The sequence below is a fragment of the Vigna umbellata genome, chromosome 3 (genome assembly GCF_029865625.1).
Source record: "Vigna umbellata cultivar VRB3 chromosome 3, Vumbellata_1.0, whole genome shotgun sequence".
Lineage (NCBI taxonomy): Eukaryota > Viridiplantae > Streptophyta > Magnoliopsida > Fabales > Fabaceae > Vigna > Vigna umbellata.
The window spans coordinates 49,157,014-49,178,047 of record NC_142167.1 but is presented as its reverse complement, the minus strand read 5'-3'; the positions used below and the strand labels follow the sequence as shown (position 1 = coordinate 49,178,047).

Here is a 21,034-nt window from a genome sequence, read left to right as displayed (position 1 = left end):
TTACCTTGCCTAAATCCTATATTTATAGTATCCTTGATGGACTTTTACCTTTTGGGATGCCTAATCACATCATAACTTGTTTATGAAGGTAATTCCTGGATTATGCTCTTAACCTTGATGTCCCTGGGCTTCTTGACTATAACATTTGGTACCACCAACAACATCTCTTCAATCAGGTGAACACTTGTCTTCGTGTGCTTACACCGATATATTGAGGGTCAATAATTGAAAGTTCTTTGTTTAAGGTTTGATAGTTCAGTTGTGATCATGCTTGAGGGCTGTAACAAACATTGGTTCTCCAAGCCTGATTATAAGGCATACGTTCGTACAAGGGTTTGAAAAAAAAAGACATAATTTGTTTTATGCTTGCTAGCCATCTTGATTGTTTGGATTCCTATGCATACTAGCCCCCTAGGTTCGAGAAGGCCCAACCACCAAGGGGTGCATTCAAAGGGTCATGCACTCAAGTCAACCTTGTTATGTCAAAGTGATGTGAAGCGTCACGACACATCCATTGTTGGATGATGTTTGATCATACGATTAGGGTTTGATGATTGTTGACCTGCCTTGACCCTGGTCCCTCTATAAATAATGGTGTGCTCCCTTGTGTTTGCTTTCTTTATTCCTTCTTTAGAGTTGTGTTCTATCATTTGAATAATAAGGTAATAATGTTAGGAGTTATTATCATTTAATCATTTAAGAAGTTTTTAGGAAATGAAGGTTAAGGGTATGTGGATATTGCATTGAGTATGTATGTCTCAAAGTCATGTTCCAATAGGAGAAATACCATGTGAAGTGCACCATCAAGTGGTGGAACTAAGGCTTCACTCAATGGTAGGATTGGCAACGAAGACGTCGTACTACAATTGGTCAATATTTTTCTCCACTAAAATCATGGAAAATCAATATATAATGTAAGAATACACCACAAAAATTTCTAGAATTTTAGAAATAGTATAAGTATCCAAAAAAATGTAAAGTATAGAAAAATTGGTGAAAAATAAAAATAAAATGAAAAACATACCTTAAACTATAGATTTTGAAAATTCCAAAAGAAAAAAACACCTTCAACGATGGACAACGTCACCCTGTTTCCAACAACTTTCATTTATGGAGTGTCTCTATTTGAGGTCCATGCCAAAAGTTTTGACAATTTGAAGTTTACAAAACTCAAGATTAAACTACAAGTGCAAAAGCACAATCTTTAAGACACACAACAATGACTAGTGAATGAAAACACCAACCTTAATGAGAAATGTAATTGGGAAGAATGAAAGCTTCAACCCAAACAAGCACCAGAATGACAAGATAAAGTGAAATGAGTTGAAAAACTTTCTCCTACGAGTTTAGCATTGTTGTTGCACTTTGGTGGGAGGTTTCACACAAATATAAATGACAAAGATGGGGATACTGACTTTAAAAGGAAAATTGACGTTAGACCCACTTACAACATATGTCAATTAGTCATTTAATATTGGCCTTAGGACTAAAAAACGTGACTAATTGATGTCTGTTACGAGTAAGTTAGACGTCAATTTAGATGAAATATTTATAAAAATGTTACCATGCATTTTTAACTTGAAATTTACTACTTAAGACAGTAGATATTGTGATATTATAAACATTTTTTGTACTAGTGATACCTTTGACTTGATTTTATAAGTTTTTTCATAAATCTTTCGTTAAGAACAGTTTAATCTCGACCCATTTATATTAAACGTAATAATTAACATGTTTAACTTATTTAGATGATGAGTTGAATATGATAAAAATGATGAACCTATTTCTCCTAAAGACTATCAATTATTCCGTTATACTCATACAGTACACTTTTAAAAAATTTTTAGCGAGTCATTAAAATGAAACAAAACCATTTCACAAAAATTAGAAAATAAAAAATAAAACTAAAATCAAAACGACTAAGTACCTTTTATTTCTTTTTCAATCCCGTGCGAGAGCGGTAATTTTTTCCTCGATTTCCAAAACGACGTCGTAGTTCGTGGACCAGGGCCATTTCAATTCTTCCTTTCGTCTGCACCCCCTTGTTTGCTTTTGGCGGAGAAGGGAAAAGGAAAATCCTGAATTTTCCCGCCAATTTTTCTTCGATCCGAACAATGGCACCAAAATCCGATAGCGCCGAAGGTACCATCTCCGCCGCACACCTTTCATTTCACAGTTCTTACCTCAAATCCTAACATCTCTCACTTTTTCATTTCACAGCTATCGTGTTGAACTTCGTCAACGAGGTAAGCAACAACACCTTTCCTAATCTGGTGCTTCGCAACTCATCTCACGCGATACGCCTTCATTATAGCAAGAAAAATTAAAACTAAACTAAAATCACCTCATTTGTAATGGTGGTTTCAATTTTGATTTTTACTTTTTTGAAATATGATCAGCAAAACAAGCCGGTGAATACGCAGAACGTGGCGGATGCATTGCAGAAGTTCAACCTGAAGAAAGCGGCGATTCAGAAAGCGTTGGACAACCTCGCTGATGGGGGACGCATTTCGTTCAAGGAGTACGGTAAGCAGAAGATATATCTCGCGCGGCAAGATCAGTTCCAAATTCCCAACAATGAAGAACTTAACCAGATGAAGGAACAGAATGCTGACATGCAAAAACAGCTAGAAGATCAGAAAAAGGTTATCAGTGAGGTTGAAGCAGGTGTAGTATATGTACTCTACTATAGTCATGGACCCTATTTGTTAGGAAGCAACATTTTATGTAGTTTGGACATGTTTAGATAAACTTAAAAATTAGAAAACAAAAAATTAAGTAAGCACCTTCACAAACTAAATTAGTTTATCCATAAACTTAAAAAAAAAAGCTTTTTTAGGCAACTTAACATGTGAGAGTTTTTGCAAATTAACTTAAACTTACTTTTGCTTAAGGTTTATTGAGGAACCGATTTTATATTTTTCTTCTTAGTTGTAAGTGTTTACCAGAATTTATCTAGACAGGTTCTTAGTGTATTCACTTAGTTAGCAGATTGGAAACATTGAAAGAAGATCAGATGACTGGTATACTTTAATAAATTGGACTTGAAACATGTATCTGAGATTTGGTATTGATTGGTGTCGAGTTGCCTGATTTCCATCTAAAGGATTCGATTGGGCGACTGTAACAATTATGTGAATTATTGAGTATACTAAATCTGGGTGATTTGGTTTTGTCAATTAATTCACGCAATCATGCAGTTAGTGAAGCGGAGTTGTTAAACGAAGATTAGACAACTCATTATGTCTTTGGTAAATTAGACTTAAAATAGAAATTCAATATTGAGTAGTTCTTCTTGAAGTAATTCTAATTCACTGATTGTGTGTATGCGTGAAATTTTTTACTGTGGCAAATTCGGACACAATGTGGATGCCTAGGATGTAATGTTATTATGTAGAATGATAAGGGTTTTGTGTCGTTAAGAAAGCACTTTCAGTTTTTTATTTTTTGGCTACAAACTTAAATGAAGTAATTACAGAATATTTTTCACATTGATTTCGTTGTGTTTCTTAGTTTAAATTACAAAAATAAATAAATAAAGATAATTTGACATTTTGTAATTATATGTGAAATAGAAAATAAATAGAAAACTCTTTTTTTGTGACTAAACAAACAAGTCCTTAGAGTACCGCGGTGGAATGATCTTAATATGACTGCTGCATTGCTTAATAATTATGCTATAGAAACATTTCATTCTGGATTCTAGTTTTCTTAGATTTGGAACAATTGAGAATTTGAAATTGTGGACATAACTCTTGATCTTGCAATCTATGAATGTAACTTCGTGGTGCAGAAATTAAGTCGTTGCAATCAAATTTGACACTGGAACAGATCTTTGAAAGAGAAGTGAACCTTAGATTGGAGGTAGCTGATGTGGATGCTTGTGTTTTTTTTTTTAATTTCTTGAAAGGGAATTGTTGGTGATTGTTCTAGCTGTTTCAACTAAGATGCTTTGAATTTTATGTTCTGTTTCAGGTTCAAGAAATGGAGGAGAAATTGACTAAGTTACGTGGAGGTGTTACTCTGGTGAAGCCAGAGGAACGCAAGGCAGTTGAGGGTATGTTGTCAGAGATGATAGGTCACTGGAGAAAGCGTAAAAGAATGTTCAAGGATTTATGGGATACCCTTACTGAGAACTCACCTAAGGATCCCAAAGAATTTAAGGTTTCTTTCTTGGCCTGTCACATCCTTAGATCTTATTCGTTATTGTTAATGTTTCTGTCATCATGTTGATACTTGTATGTACTTCGCAGGAGGAGCTTGGAATAGAATATGATGAAGATATTGGGGTGAGTTTGCAGTCGTATAATGACCTGATTCAAAATGGTAAGAAGCGGCCCAGGGGGCAGTGATGTATTTATTGAAATCAACAAATAAGAAATACAGATTATTTGGTGTTCTGACCACAGTATATATTACTGCAAAATATAGACAGCTTATGCATTGAGTTTTTACAATTCTGATCTAGTTTGGTTTTATTCACTTTACAAGCCTAGCTCATCACTAGAACATCGTCTCAATGCAATATATTATTATTACTATCTCTTCTGGCCCGGCATTGGTCCTCTTTACTTTGACTACTATTCTGGTACTCATGATTCAAGGGCATAAAACATTATCTTTATTGTTGAACTTCATATCTACTGAATAATGAAATTGGCATCAACAGATCCTGGGAAACAAAACTAACTCTAAGCAGAAAGCACTCATAATCCATTTTTGAGAAGAAACTGCGTGCTCCCTTCTTAAAAATCTTACCCAGGGTTTTCCTGGTATACTCGAGTATGATAGTTATTAGAAAAATCCTACTATTATGATTTTAAATATACTATTTTAGCTATTTAATACATAAATGAATTGGTGCAATATTGTATCATCGATGACTTACACAATTTAATGTGTTTTTTACTTTATATACTTTTCTTTTACCAATTCCCTCGAAAGAAATTTATAAGTCATACAAGCATAAATTGTTAAAAGGAATTGAAAGTCAGTTTTTAAACCAAATTCGATCGTATTACTATTTTATTTCTCTCACTCATTCAATGGATGAGCTTTGTTTGGTTTCATTGCTTTGTTTATATTATTTATTTTAAAGAGACTTCACAATCTCAATAATCTAGCAATTTTGTTTCATGAGACTTATGTTCAAGTTGATTTTATTTTTTTAGTGTTAAATTATTAAACGAACACAACCTATTATTTTTACAATATATTGAAGTTAATTTTTTATTGTCTCTACTAATCTTATGATCCAACACAGCTTTTGATTCAAGTTTCAAAAGTTCATGAGTTGAACATCCCTTCGATAAATTTTAGTATTATGTTTCAAAATTGTCAATCTGAGCTAGGAAATACCATTAGATGGTTAATAAATGGTTTATTCTAAAGTTAATGACATCCCAGGTTTTTTCTGCAGTCATATTTCTGTGTGATCACATATCAACCTGCTTCCTATGTCCTCCTACTTTTATGTTGTAATTGCAATAAAGAAGAGAGGGAATGCCCAACAGTAATTTTACATCGAATTAATTAAATTAAAAATTTAAACAATGAAAAACATATTGACATTCTGATTACAAATCCATGAAACAAAATTTAAAGAACCAGTCCATAGCACACTTAGCTAAGCTACCAGAAAAACTTCAACCTGAGGCCCTACATGCAATCATAGACAGGAATTTTGCATTCATCTAGACCTCACTGAAATTGGCCTCTTATGCAAATCCAACTGAGGCACACCCTGCATCTTGGATTCTGACACTGTATTTAATACTAGTTTCCTGGAACCTGAATTGACATCTATACCAGCACCATAACTTGAAGATGCCTTCTTGGAAGATTCATTTTTATTCTGATTGTTATCAGTCTCATCATCACTATCATCAAAAACTACTTCCTCTTCCAAAGGATCACCCTCAATTTCAGCATCCACTGAGTCATTAGCCCCCATCAAAACCTTATCTGTTAAATTTCTACTTATAACGTCTTTTGACCCTTTTAACTCATCTGTATCCTTGTTAAAATCTTCTCCTTGTGTTTCACCGAAGATTTCCTTTCCCATTTGACGTTTCGCATTATCATGTCCATCCTCCACTTTTCTTGTTCGAGGGCCTGGACTATCATAATCATCAGGATCATGTGACTCAGATCGGGAGAGTTCCACTGCTGCTCTTGCAGCAGCAGCAGCATATGCTGCTGACTCGAATGCTGCCTGTGCTGCATCAGCTACGTCCTTGTACTTTTTTTTGCCCTTAAAGGAATCAGTTAACTCCTCATTTTTTCCTCTACTAGGCAAAATGCTTTCATTCTCTTCCTCTTTCTCAGGTCCACGCTGGTTTTCCAATTCTACAGCGGATTGTTCCTGAACAGTTATCACCAGATGCCATAAGTAGCTGTTTTTCAAATGTATATACAACTAGAAACTGTAAATATTGCTGGCTTAGATTTTATACCTCAACTGAAACAGCAGTTACTTCAAGCTGCAGAACAATACCATTCTCAGAAGCAATGTCTTTGAGTACCTTCATTCTGCTTTCCAGGATTGGCATCCTTGTTGACAGCTTTTGTATCATCTATGAAAAACGAGATAAAGAGATTGTAAAATAGTGTCCAGAGAAAAACTAATTAAAATCAGAACATTCTATCTTCTACATAAATCCTGGTTCCTAAGAGGCAAAACAAAATAGCGGGAAGGCAACAGTATCAGACATAAAATAACAAAGATTGCTGATTTTCATGTCATATACATACCTGAGGATGGACGCCACAGTTGTTCCTCAACTCAATAGAACGAGCAGCAAAGTCCTTGCCAAACCGCGAGGTCAAAACGGCACGAATCTCTTGAATCTCCGGAAAATCTCCACACCTTGATGCTGCATAGAGCAACCCCGACGCTGCCTCTTTCAGTTCCTCGGGACATTCCCTACAACAAGAAGACCAAACCCATTATTTCAAGAGAAAATTAAAACCAATCCCTTCATCGAACAAATTACCCTTAAACCAACCTTTCTTGTTCAATGAGGTGGACCCTTTCGATCAAGAGGTTGCAGTATCCTTCAATCCTGTCATACACATCCAGCATGTTCTGATCCTTGATCACATGCTCAACCTAAAAGAAAAACAACCCAGTTTTAAGTTAGCTAGATGATATCATATATGTCAGTGGGTTGATGTTGTAAACAACTTTACACTGATAATGCAAAGAGATTAAATTGAAAAAAGTTGTCTTTGATAGAGAAGATATATAAGATGTGTAACATCTTACTCTAAGTGAAGCACGTTCAAGGTGACCCAGTTGCAGGAGTTCAAGGACATCAGAACGTGCATGTCTAAGGCGAGCCTGGCGCTGGTTCTTGAGAACAGCGAGACGTGAGATGGCAAGGTTAGCAATAGCCTTGAACTTTGCAGCCTTGAAGGTTCTACCAAGGAGAGCATCTAGCTTCTTACCCATAGATAAGAACAAAACAACACACCCAATTAAGTGTGTTGATGATACCAATGACAGTGTCAACAGCAATGGCAGGTAACAAAGAAGCTTGCTCAAAATGAGAACCTCTCCGTGATGTCAAAGAAAGAGAGAGAGAAATGGAGGCTTTATATGGTGATTTTGATAACAAGTGTGCCAGTTGGCATTTCACTGATATTTTCCTTGCAAAAAGATTTTACTTTTGTTATTAAGAAATGATAGCATACACATTTTTGATATTTGTGAAATGATACTATGATATATCTTTGGATAATGATACTTTAACAATATTTTTTTATAATATTTTAACATCATCTACGTGTCATTCTATGATTAGTCTATATTAGTGTTTATGATTATTATTATTGATTGTGGAGTAATTTTGGACCAATCACTAGAATAACACGTGTAGATGATGCTAAAATGTTGTCAAAAAAATGTTGTCAAAATATCATTATCCATATCTTTATATTCGTTTAACACATTACTTACAAATTAGTATATTAGAATCTATTTTATATTTTTTAAACATATTATTTCAGTGGGATCGTTGTTGGATTACCTATTCATTAATGTTTAGTCTTATTTTTTGAGATATATATACTTTTGTGTATCAATTAGAAATAATATCAATTTAAAATATATAAGTGAGTATAAATCTTACTTCATAAATAAGTTTTGTGGGATTAGATTTAAAGTTTATTTTTTAATATGATATAGAGTAAAATAATTATAAAAGTGTAAATTTTGTATTTTTTTTAAGAAAGAAAAAATAAAATGTAAAAGAGAATAATGTGAAATGTAAAATGTTTATGTTTGTGAAAGTATTATTTTTCTTTAGTGGGTGTTGTTGATTGCAATAGTTTTCTTAGAAGAGAAGAGTCTTCAACGCGGTTGGCGTGTCAAGTGTTGCAGTAAGATGGACAGCGGCTTCTCAGTTGCCACCTTCTCAGAAAATATGTGAAGAAATCACAGAAAGGAAGGCCAAAACATAAATCATTGTTTTGGTGAGACTATTTGGTTAGATGCATCAGACGGAAATCCAATAGTCATAATCATTCTTCTTGTCAATTTACACATTTATTACTTTTTCTTCTTTATTATGCATACGTTTTTTTTAAAATAAAATTATGAAAACTAATCACTTTTTATGTTATTTATTTATTGATTTTATTCCGTGTATTCTTCTTATTAAAAAAACGTTTAATTAAATTTCTCAATTTTTTAAAATTTAAAGAATTTCACTGAACGTTTTATGAATAACGGAGAGTAAATTGATTAAAAAATGACTAATCCAACTTAAAATATAGTCGTAAATGTATGATATTAAGTTTTGTGCGAAACCGCGTAAGTTCAATGAATATTTTTTGTTTGTTTATAAAATTATGCTTTATTTTTTAATATATTTATGGAAAAGTTATATGAGTGAGAAAGGTTATGAAAAAGTTGAAAAGGTCGTATTATTTCATTTTCATGTTTTTATGACAAATTGACCTAAAGTGACTTTAAATTTTTTATTCGATTTTGATTAAATTAACACTTTACATTATCAACAAGAAGTTCTTAATTTTCAGCTTAAAAGCATAAATTATATACTTGGTTTTCAAGAGATACTTAAATAGTATACGAGCATTTGTTTTAATTTTAAAAACCCTTCATCTAAGTTAAAAATGAGAGGTGTTAAATTTTACTTCTTTGTAGTGTAAATAAATCTTGACGGGTACCCAAAAATAAGAAAACTTTATGGTAATAAGTAATTATGAATGAATCTCTTCATGGCATTTTTTCATTTTCTACAGCTTTGAATATGACTAGTAGTAACATATATCTTGAATACTCTCATTAAAGAAATAAACCGAAATCCAAAGTTTTTTAGCATTCGAACATCACAATCATCCATTTCTTTAGCTTCATCTAAAATATCTATCAACTTTTTAAAAATCATAAATTTAATAATAGTAGAAATTCAAAACTAATCAACTCATCATACCAATAATCACTAAAGTTATAACAAAGTAGTGTAGCATAACACTCATTCCAGCACAATTATAGTCTTTAAATTAATATATTACTTGATGAATGATTGAATCCTAGTTTCTTTTGACATGCTGAGATTATAGAATGAGGTTTTTTGTCTTTTTCTCCCCCTCAATAAATAAAATACTATGTATTTATTTTGGTAAAAATAGTGAACATTTAATTAGATATATTAATATAGTGATTACACATTTTACTCTAAAAAATCATAACTGTTTCCAGTGTAGGGTCGAGGATCTCCATAAAACAGCCATTCACACTTTGTTCCAAATTCACTTGGGTAATCTTACTAGTCTTAGATCAAATCCTTTCTTGTTTGGGTTCCTGACCATCCCGGGTGTACCTGCTAAAGACATTTCGACGTTCAAGTAAGTGATTGATCCAATTGATGGTCAGAGCAAAGTTTTAAATTCAAAATAAATGAATCCACCTACCTTTCTATTCTTTGACCTCTATTTATAAATTTGGACATGGGTCTGATATTAGTAAAACCTTAATTATAACCTAATCTTTCCTAAGCAATGTTTATCCGTAATCTTGACTTAACAAGATATTTGAAGATGGTTGGTTGTCAGGGTATATGTCTGTTCGGCCTCCTCTCCTTTTGGACCGTTTGGTTGATGGATCGCTTATCTGACTTTTATTTGTTGGTTTTTGAGCCGGCTAAATCTTTCGAATGATTTCACCTAGTCGATTGTCAGATGTCATACGATACAATAACAATAATTGTACAAACCGATATTTGGTTTACTTAGAAGATTCATTCTATCCATAACAATTATAATACCGAAATAAAAATTGTTTCAATTTTAATAAACTTAAAAAAAAACGTTTGATAAGATGATTAAAGGAGCAGTAATATTTAGTGATAAATGTACTACTAAATGAAAATATAAGGAAGTCAATTTCTTGAGATGCAGAGTTTTCCTTCCTACATAAACCTTATTGGCAAACTCAAGAAAACACGCCAAAAGGAGAGACCGTGAATTGGTTGGAAAGTACGAAATTAGACTAAGTAGTCATACGGAGGAGCCCTCATTGTCAATATTTTGTACTCTGTCAAGAAACCAACATACATTCTTCTTTTCTTTTCTATTTTAACTTTGACACAACAAAATGGGCTTCTAGATGTTTCTTTTACTTCTTTTTTTAATTAATGTTCTTTTAAAATAGAGATATGTGGATTCTTTTTCATTTTTGGTACTATTGGCATCTATTAAAATTGCTATATATTTTTGTTTCATTCAGTGAGTATTTAAGTGAAAAATGAATTATAATATATTTTTTAACGAAATTAATTTTCAGTCAAATAACAAGTAATATAGATATGGATTCTTTAAGGATGATTAACAATTATTATCTTTCAATGCATGATTATATTAACAATTATTTGAATAATAAAATTAAATTAGCATGTGTTTTTATATTTAAAGAAGTTATTACTACACTAGCATTAACAACTTACTAATTACAATACTATCAATATTGAAAACATTTGATCATGCGAAACATCTAATATTTGATTAGTTTAGAGTTTTAGAAGAAAAACCAAAACTAAGGAAAGAATAAAACACATCGAATCCATACATAAAATTTTTTAATACATTGTCTTGTAGCTTAAAAGGAGTTTCATAAGTGTAATGGTTGCTCAACTCATAGTTTCTTCATCAACCATTTTCATTTTATTCCATCAATTTTTTAATTATCACGAATAAATATGTTTTTTTTAATTAATAAACTCTTTTAAATATCTTCTTTTTCATATATATAGATAGAGTTTCTCTTTTATTTTATAGAATTATTAGAGGACGAGACCTTTTTTAAAAGACGTTTAGATAAATTAAGAGAGATTCTAGAGAATTTTCCCACATTAAACAAAACATTTTTAAAGGATTAGAAATGGAGTTTCTTCCATATTGTAACTTCTTTCTATCCATTATGAAAAACTAAATCTCGTAAGTGTTGGAGTGAGATGTAACTGCTTTTAACTCTTTTGTACTCGGTACTATCTTTATTTATGTATGTTTACTTATGATTCAAAGTTGGTTAATTGATTTATGCTTAACATTTGATGAACTAATCACTTGTCTTACTTCACTGGCTTAAGATTTAATGGGAACTAGTCTTAAGTTTGGTTCAATCAATTATCCTGTGTGCTTCTAGATGTTAGGAATATATCTAAGGTTGTAGTTGGAGATAGAGTCTGGATCTTAATGTAGGTGATCCATTCAAGCAGTCACTAAGGAATCATACTGAAGGGTGGTGATTTTAGGCTCTAGGTGCCAAGAATGGACCTAGAGTTGCACTTAAGAGAATTCCCAGGACTTCATCATTGGTATCATCATATGTACTTATAGATTCGCTACAAGAGAAGGAAAAAATGGTGAAGTCGAACTCCAACAATTATCCACTATAGGCTAGAGATTTCCATAGTGAATAATTGTCTTTGTCCAACTTGACAGATTATAAAAGGTAGGTCATTTTTCTAATTGGCAACAGATGATATGATGGTTGTGATTATGGATTAAGAGTTGTTTGCTTGGATATTCTGATACCAAGATAGAAACTAGAATTGAATGTCATAATTTGCATTGATCATGTATTGTTTAAATATAAACAAAAATATACAATCAAGATCCTATAATTATGGTGATATAGACAAATACTTTCCTACATAAGATGCTGATAGTAATTACTGTAATATTATACCATAAAAATAAAATTAATATTGTAAATTTCTAAAATAAAAAATCATAAATAATAAAATATTTAACAAAATATTTGATTCTATCTAACTTATAATTGCATTCATTTTTCATTGGTAAAAGAGATTTTTCAAACTTATTGGAGTGCATGCTTGAATGATGTGTTGGTACGATGTGGTAAGTATATATCCTAACCGGAAACATACAAGAGAATTGAGTAATACACATGCTGTGAGAGTTTGTCAAATTTTGATCCTAAATCTTATAGTTAATTGAGATTCTCATTTCTTTCACGCTTGAAACATTTGCTGCTTCCATACCTTGGTCCTGTTTGTAGCCATTGAAGTACAAGAGCATGATTTTTTGGACAACTGAGTTGTTTACAGTTGACATTTAAAGTCAGAGGCAAATTGTAAGGTAGAGAAGACTCAGTTTACCTGTTTCTTTGAATCTTGGTGTAATTAGCAAATCCTAGGCTGGACTATTTCACACTCACTTGTAAAATGGGCTCAGCTTAGGAGGGCCCAAAAAGGCAAAGATACCAACAAATCAGCAAGTACTTTCTCTGGATATGTGATGAGGTGCTAAAAATTATGGTATTTTCTATGCTCATTTCACTGTTCTATTGCCTTAAGTAGTTTATATATTCTAGTTAGTCTTTAATAGTTTAGAATATTGTTTCTTAATTTAGTTTATCTTTGTCGGTTTGGGTTGTTTAATTTACAAATCTTAACTATTTTTTACTTTCTGTTTTAGCATCATGTTATATATGTTTTGAATCATTATGCATTGTACATATTAATGTCTCTGGTTTTAGCGTTGCTCGGCAGATGTAGTTTATCATGTTTTGTTTTATCTTCTAATATGACTTTAATCTTGGTTCAACAAATTCTGGTTGGTGCGAGTTTTTACATTTTTAGATTACCATTTTTTTATGTTTGTTATGTTCTGTTTTCTTGAGTTAAAGCATTATTCCATTGCATCAACCAGAGCATTTGATATTGAATCATTTCTTCATTTTTAACACTTTTTCTAGCTTAGTTAGGCACCCATTTCATTTAGTTTGTACTACAATTTTGCATCAAATTACATAGTATATGGCCATTTAATTTTCTATCTCCCTAAACTTGTTTTCTATCTCAATTTCACAAGAGGGACTTGTAAAGTAAAATTTATATTCATTTATATATTTTGAAATGTCTTGATTTTTGTAATTTGTTTTATTTGGATACTTTAGGCCACAAAAACACCTTATTACCACTTATTGTAACAAAAATAAAATTAAATAAATCCAAGAATTGTACATGCAAATGGTGTCTTTGTTTTTTCATTATCCTATTTTAGTTCCTTCAAATTCAACAACTTCAATTTCCAAGTACAGTTTGAGATGCAACCACATTTGCAATTAACCTATTATATACACTGTCTCATGCATGGCATGGTTGTTATTATTCTCTGTTCTATCTGCTTTCTATTCTCCTTCGTTTTCAACTTCTGCTTCCATTTCTTGAACTTCAAGGATCTCAACTCTTCTGTTCATCTTCTTCTTTATCTTTATTGCAACATCAGCTGGTTCAAATCTGCCAAACACACATACCCTACGCTGCTGCTTCTCTATCAAATGGTTCTCTATTACTTCAATATCAAATAACAAACAAAGTGGTTGTTAAAAATTTTCAACACTTGCTGAGTGAATATATTATTTATTGATAATAACAAAAACAATGATCATTAATATTGGAAATCCCACATTTATAAATAAGGTCAATTTATACTATATAGGTGGGTGTAAACTTTATCTTATAAGCCAATTTTGTTTTGCTTTTAAGTTAGGCTTAAAGTTCATTTCTTAACGTGGTATCAGAGTCAGGTTAGAGTCTATCCTAGTGAGATTTCTGTGAATATATTATTTCACCCGTTATCGATATGATGATGAGTTAGTTTTAAAGTTAACTACATAACATGGTATTAGAGCCTATCTTAGCGAAATTTGTGTGAAGGTATGTTGTAAGTCTCACATCGACTATAAATAAGATCAATTTATAGTATATAGATCAGTAGAAACCTCACCTTACAAACCGATTTTATAAAATTAAGATAGACTTCCTAACAATTAATTTACAACATTCATCTAAGTCATTTACCTTTCATCCGTAGAATGATTCTCCTTAATTTTCTGCAACAAGAATTGCAGTCGACGTTGATTCTCATGATCATGCAACAATACTGCATTTGTACAAACGGAACATGCAACGTTAAGAAACCAAGAAAAACACTTGACCTAAAAGAAGAAGAATTTTTTGTGGGTTAAAAGAAAAACTTGCCTTTTCCGACATAGGGTGGGAATTGATGGAACCCACGATTGATTTTTACTTTGGATGAGCCAAAGGCAAATGGAAAAGGAGTTTGTAGAGTGCTAAAGAATATGGAATATGAAATTATGAAAATGATGGTGATCTTGGATCAACTTATATTCATATTCATATTCATTTTTATTCATGGAATCTGATTCCACATGAGTTGGACGAAGCTATATAAGGTAGTTGTTTGTCTTATAACTCCTTTTATCCGTCACTTTGCCTTTACACTTAATTCATTTGAAAACAACATGGCAAGGAGAAGCATCTCTTCGTGCACATGCTTCGCATAGCCTTCAATAATGCTAATAAAATCTGTAAAGAATCTCTTTATTTGTTTCTTAAGTTATTTGATAAACACCATTAAAGCAACACCTCACATATAAACCATACTTTTCTTGCCTTATTTGTAGAAAGTTGCTATCTATGACTTTAACAAGTCATACATTTAGATGTACAAATAATATTGTTGACTTTTCACTAAGTAAATTTAATGGAAGAGATTTTATTATAAAAATCATCCAAATATAAAAGTTATAAAAACTTAAATCTAAAAGGATTATATTTTTTAAAATTGACAAATGATTTATTTTTTATTTTAAATCTGAGATAATATTATTAGAATTAATCAATGTATTCAATATATGATCTGCTTTGATGTCTGAAACTCCTCTCATGATTTTGTCTTTACACTTCCTTCCTTCAACTCTCTAATTCACTTTTTAATAAAATTATAACGAAATTTTAAGATTCACCTTTTAATAAAATTATAACTGAAATTTTAAGATTTTAAAACAGATAATACTCCAATACAATACATCCTAATAATATTAGAAACTATTTATAAACATTATGTTTTTTTAATCCACTAAAATTTCTTTTCATACCAAAATCATAACCACACTATGAACACCAACAATGCATTGGTTCTAACGAAAGGAATTCAAGAAATTAGTAATAAAGTCACATGCACATGAAAAAGGATGATGATTGATTCTAAAAGAAAAAATGATTATGAGCTTTAAGTGACCTAATTTCAATCCACGAGACAGAAAAAAGTATTAGAATAAAAAGTTCAATAAGGTTCTCTTCGAATAAAAAAATTAGTAATAATTTCTTTAAATTCAATAAAGAAATCGGAAATCAGATTGAGTCATGAATAATACAGTTCATCTGTCAAACTCATATTGAATGATGAATCCAGAAATTTTGGTCTGTACATAGTGAAATGAGTGTAGAAAAATATTATGAATATTTGTTCAAGATCGGGAAGAGCGAAAGATCCGTTTGATGATGGCAATTTTGGGGAGTGAATTCTTGTTGATCTGAGTAATTTGTCGAGTGCTAACTTTCTCCATAGATGCTGATTTGAAAGTAAGTGTCACTTTCTTTTCCAAAACATTAAACACTACGGACTCTGTCTCTGCTCAAGATCAACAAAACCTACCAAATGTTAGCAACAGACTTATTCCATTACAAATCTGTCACAAAGTTCGTCATATACAAGACATTATCATCTTATTTAACTGGTTTTTTTGAAACAAAACAACCTTACAATTTTATGTATTAGACGACCCCAACGGTCCCAGACTTAGCATGTGGGCCGTACTCGAGAACTCAATCCGGATGACCATGACATGACATGTAGATTTACGAAGGTGATTAAGGTAAAACATCGATTAGAGGTTTAGGCTCGAGATTGGGCTGTGATTAAAGTCTTGTTAATCCTAGGTTCATGACCAAAACTATAAATACAAGTCAAAAGGTAAAAAGTAGGCAGATTCATTAATTGCGCATTTATTCCAGTACTAAAACAATCGATTGGACCTTTTACTGACTTAAGCATCGGAGTACCTTTGACAAGTATCCTCCCAGACGTACAGAACGGACGGACACCGATTTACATAAAGAAAGATCACGAGGAGAGATCGAACGGACGTGACTGAGTGTCCTCAGATTTAGATGACTCGTCCCCAAACAGAAACATTTACCAATTTGGACTCTCTAAGTCTTTTGTGTTATCTGTTTCTAAAATACATTAATGAACACCGATTTTAATATTTTAATACTAAATTACTAATTAAGTCTATCTTAAACCATCTGAACTAAGTCTACGTATTTCTTCTCTTTCCTAGTTGTTTTTGTGCTATCACTCTGCACTCATGTAGACTAATTTAGATATCTTAAAATATATTTAAAAAAATTAATATATGAAGAAGAGAATATTTTGAAGGTTAAAAGAGCAACAACATTAAAAGTCCAACCAACCACCAACATTGCAGGGCTTCGAACCTTATCTGTCCCTAAGGGTCTTATGGACACTAATTAATAAGCAAAGTTATTATGAACGGTTTTGTCTTTCGCCATTACGGCAGTTCTTGGAAGAATCTAAATTCCTTTTTTACTTCACTCAAATTCATCCTAAAAGAATTGAATTGAGCATTATTGAGAAACAACATTTTGTTGATTTAAAATAATAGAAATATATGAAAATCAAACTCTACTGACAATATTTTTTGACAATATTTTAATATCATTTGTCCAAAATTATTTCATAATCAATAATAACAATCATAAACATTAACATAGATCAATCACATAATAACACGTAAATGATGTTAAAATATTGTAAAAAAATTGTTGTGAAATATCATTGTCCATTATTTAATCTTTAGGAGAATTAGAATTACGCTAGACTAAACCATAAGCATGTGATGGTTTTGTTGTTTCTCATGTGTTGATGGCCAAGTGACTTTATGACTTAGTTGTCGAATACACAGAAGATGTCAAATACGCAATTAACAATAACATGGGTAGTTGAGAGAACCAAGAGTTTCCACAAGAATCAACAACACAAGATTCCAAAGGTGGAGTTAATAAGAACAATGAATGCAGTAGAAATTAAATTACCCTCACATCCTTCCAAAACATGTAGCAGACTATTCCTAGGTGGAAACCAAGAAGGACCACCTCTTATTATGTCTCTCTTTCTCTCTCTTTCTCTCTCTTCTCTGGCTTCCCCAAGGGAATCTAGTTCTACTGTTCTTCCTAAGAAACTTTTCTCTTGGAACCAATATCAATCAAAAATTTCTTTTGCTTTGCAGACCCTTCAAAATCAACCTAAATTTTTCTCTTGCCAAACATCTACAGCTAAAGTGAACATAACAAAACAAACAATCAAACAAACAAGCTTACCATTCATCTTTGCAATGATGTCAGTAACCCTTCTCTGGCACTTTTCACATTGCATGTCTGCAGAGAGAACAACCTCTTGAACCTGTTTGAACCATATCAAACCATCACCTTAAAAATCAAGAAATCCAAGGCAAAAAGCCAAAACATGACAAAGCTAACACACAAACCTGAGGCATGGACAAGGACTCCATAGAAGCTAGACTAGTTCTACTCCCACCAAGAGGAAAACCCTTTGATTTTTTTACACCAACTACTTTCTCAAGCTCCCTTTTAGCACCATCTTCCAAATCCATACCTGTGATTAGGTGTGCAACAGATTCATACAGGACCTTATAAATATATAAATATATATTTAACAGGTTTGCAGCATCAATCTGATTCTGTGGAGAGAGAAATTTGGAGAAAACGATCTATGAACTGCTTGTGTTGCAGTGATGGAGCTACCCCATCTCAATGGTTAAGTAGTTGGTTGAAAAAGAAAAAATTGTACAGAGAGCATAATGGCACAGTATGGTAAAGTGAAAAAGGTTCTATGCCAAATTGACAGAGATTGTTCTTTCACTAACGTGCTGAAGCAGCCCCACATACTGCTTAATTGTTTTTTTCTTCACAATAATTATTTCTTCAAGCTTGCTTATTAAACCAGGTTGTAGCCTAATTCCATGAATCAATTAAACTAATGGTGTTTAAAGGGCCTCTTGGCTCAGCAGCATCAAGAAAGCGACTAAGCAAGCTCCAACCATCAAAATTATAGTAATCAAGATTATCAAAAGTTTTGCTTGTGAAAGGTCTATCATGGGTGGTCCGGCGATACCGGGTAAAACAGAATGTCACATAGATATTGTTAGGAAAAATTTCAACTATGCCTCTAATACTATATTAAAAAATGAACTTTAAACTTAACTCAATCCGACAAAACCAATTTATACGACGAGGTTTTCCACCCGGTAATAGAGTTAATACATGTGTGGAAGATTTTATCATATATATAATCAATCAAGTTTGAATCGCATTGACACATTGACACACTAGTATTGATGTCTTATTATTTTTAAGACATGTAATTATTTTACTTCTAATTTTGTTCAACATGTCAATCTTCTAGACTTAGTTCCTAACGTCCTTTGTCGTGTCTACTCATTCTTATTGTATTAAAATGCATTTCTTTTATGTGGTCCTTGCTATTAAAAGTTAATTTGGATATTATTTTTCTAAGGAACTTTAAGGAGAGGAAATAAGAAAAAAAATATTTCTTTTTCATGTAGGATATTAAAGACCAAGAAGGCACGTTAAACACTAAACAATCTATTGAATTTGAAATGAAAGGCTTGAAGGTTACTGGTAGAAGTTTGTCATGATGATTAGGCAAGGTAGTGATTAGAAGAAGCTCTTTCTAGAACAACAAGAGTGCACTTAGAAGCTATTCAACCATTTTGACATTTTTTTTTTTTGTAACATTAAGACTAACTGGTAAGGAAGGACAAGATAAAATTATTTTATATAAATATTCTTATAATGCATACATACAAAAATAAACACATAGATTGCAAAAGACAATATATAAACTCAAACAAGAAAAAACAAATTACAAAGATAATCAACAACGAATTATGCAAAAATAATCAACAACAAATTATGCAAACTACAGTACATAAACTCAAACAAGAAAAAACAAATTACAAAAATAATCAACAACAAATTACACAATCCAACAAAAAATAAATAGTTACAACTGTAACAAAATAATAGACTTATATAAGTCACAACTATATATAATGGACCATCTATATATAATAGTTAGACTTATATAATAGAATTGTTACAACTATAACAAAATAATGGAACATCTAACTATTTAACAGCAATTATCTACTAATTTCCATAAATATATGCAAAGAACTATCTAATAAACACCGTAAATATATGCAAATACATCCAAAACACCGTAACACCAACTAAAGGTTGTCATTAGACAATTCACCAAATGAAAAAGAACCAACACAAAATTTAATATTTTAAAGTCTAAATTATTTATGAACAAATTAAATTGTAAAACCTCTACATAAATTTTCTAAATTTTTATGTTTCACTTTTATATACAAGCTAATTTTAACCTAAAGAGAAGTGAAGTTGATTTTATTCTTCAATTATTTTTCCCTTCTAAGAGCACTTTTTAATAAAGAAAGTGGTCCAAATAGCCTCAAACATCATTAACCAAGACTTTAAAATATATAACAATTACATATATGGTGTGTTTGTAAAAAAGAAATCCTTTATAATCACTTATAAGAGAGAAAAATATAGAAGAAAAAGTAAATCAATATCTCCATTACTTAAAATTAAGTTATGTATAAATTAGAAATTAAACTTCAAAAAACTAAAGAATAATTTGAATTTTAATAGAAAAGTTGGATTAATTTTTCCTTTTCATTTTTCTTTAATAAAAATATTTATAAAGAAATGATTCCAAACATACTCCGAATTAGTTTTGACAACCAACATGAACTTATTTTAAAATTATTAGTTTATAAGGTAGTAAAATCATGTAAGAGGTAATTTATGAATTAAATATTTGTGATTTTAGTAAAATTCATTTGAAAGGAGAGTTATTGAAAACACATAGAAGGGAGGCCCTTCTTAGGATAGCCCTTATCCAAAAGTTTACTTGCTTAGTGGCAAGCGTTGGATCCACGACTTACCTAAAGTCAAACAAGTGGCTCCACCTTGTGGACCAAAAACGTAAAATATAAATAAATAAATAAAAACATAAAGTATAAATAAATAAATAAATAAATAAATAAATAAAAGGGTTCCCTCCTCCTTATCCCATTTCGCTTCATCGGTCTATTCGAGATGGTTCTTTTAATGTAGTCGTGCACGGCACAAAAAAGCTGAACAACTGTTCATTAGTTTGCACGAGTTTTCTAATTTCTAATTGTATTTCTACTAGGCGGCGGCTATTACTAATTTTACATAATTTTGACCCACAAATGCGCTGGTCCTATTCATCTTCATAAATATCCTCGCTATCACTGTCATTACTTTTACTTAAACTCTTCTTTCCTTCTTCCACTCTCTGATGCTAAATTCAACCAAATTGACTAGTTTTTACTTCATGCATGTGGATCAATGAACCATTTAAATTAGTAAAATATTTTACTTTTTGCTGAGTTATACTAGTTACAATTTAGTAAATATTTAAAATAATTAAAATGAAAATAATTTCATTAACTTCATAAATCGAAAACATAATATTCAGCTCAAAATAAATA

At 31.5% G+C, this 21,034-nt stretch overlaps 4 protein-coding genes across 4 annotated transcripts; 1 reads left to right on the top strand and 3 right to left on the bottom strand.

The window, feature by feature from the left end:
• The first annotated feature begins 1,990 nt into the window (after positions 1-1,990).
• AHP2 (Tat-binding protein 1(Tbp-1)-interacting protein (TBPIP)) lies at positions 1,991-4,543 on the top strand. Its single transcript, XM_047290934.2, has 6 exons — positions 1,991-2,142; positions 2,221-2,246; positions 2,400-2,667; positions 3,794-3,864; positions 3,976-4,164; positions 4,254-4,543. Exons 1-6 carry the CDS (start codon positions 2,115-2,117, stop codon positions 4,350-4,352), a joined length of 681 nt encoding a protein of 226 aa, XP_047146890.1. The 5' UTR covers positions 1,991-2,114; the 3' UTR covers positions 4,353-4,543.
• A 960-nt stretch (positions 4,544-5,503) lies between these two features.
• LOC148202821 (uncharacterized) lies at positions 5,504-7,578 on the bottom strand. The gene is made up of 5 exons (XM_088108574.1): positions 7,268-7,578; positions 7,008-7,111; positions 6,754-6,925; positions 6,456-6,575; positions 5,504-6,364 (listed from the first exon to the last, which is right to left on the bottom strand). The coding sequence occupies exons 1-5, from the start codon at positions 7,451-7,453 to the stop codon at positions 5,690-5,692; spliced, it is 1,257 nt and encodes a 418-aa protein (XP_087964700.1). The 5' UTR covers positions 7,454-7,578; the 3' UTR covers positions 5,504-5,689.
• Positions 7,579-13,508: 5,930 nt separating this feature from the next.
• On the bottom strand, positions 13,509-15,550 carry LOC124822916 (Copper transport protein family). The gene is made up of 3 exons (XM_047295013.2): positions 14,535-15,550; positions 14,355-14,436; positions 13,509-13,845 (listed from the first exon to the last, which is right to left on the bottom strand). Exons 1-3 carry the CDS (start codon positions 14,544-14,546, stop codon positions 13,682-13,684), a joined length of 258 nt encoding a protein of 85 aa, XP_047150969.1. The 5' UTR covers positions 14,547-15,550; the 3' UTR covers positions 13,509-13,681.
• A 140-nt stretch (positions 15,551-15,690) lies between these two features.
• On the bottom strand, positions 15,691-18,291 carry LOC124822914 (uncharacterized). The gene is made up of 3 exons (XM_047295011.2): positions 17,930-18,291; positions 17,763-17,844; positions 15,691-15,990 (listed from the first exon to the last, which is right to left on the bottom strand). The coding sequence occupies exons 1-3, from the start codon at positions 18,053-18,055 to the stop codon at positions 15,827-15,829; spliced, it is 372 nt and encodes a 123-aa protein (XP_047150967.1). The 5' UTR covers positions 18,056-18,291; the 3' UTR covers positions 15,691-15,826.
• Positions 18,292-21,034: the final 2,743 nt, after the last annotated feature.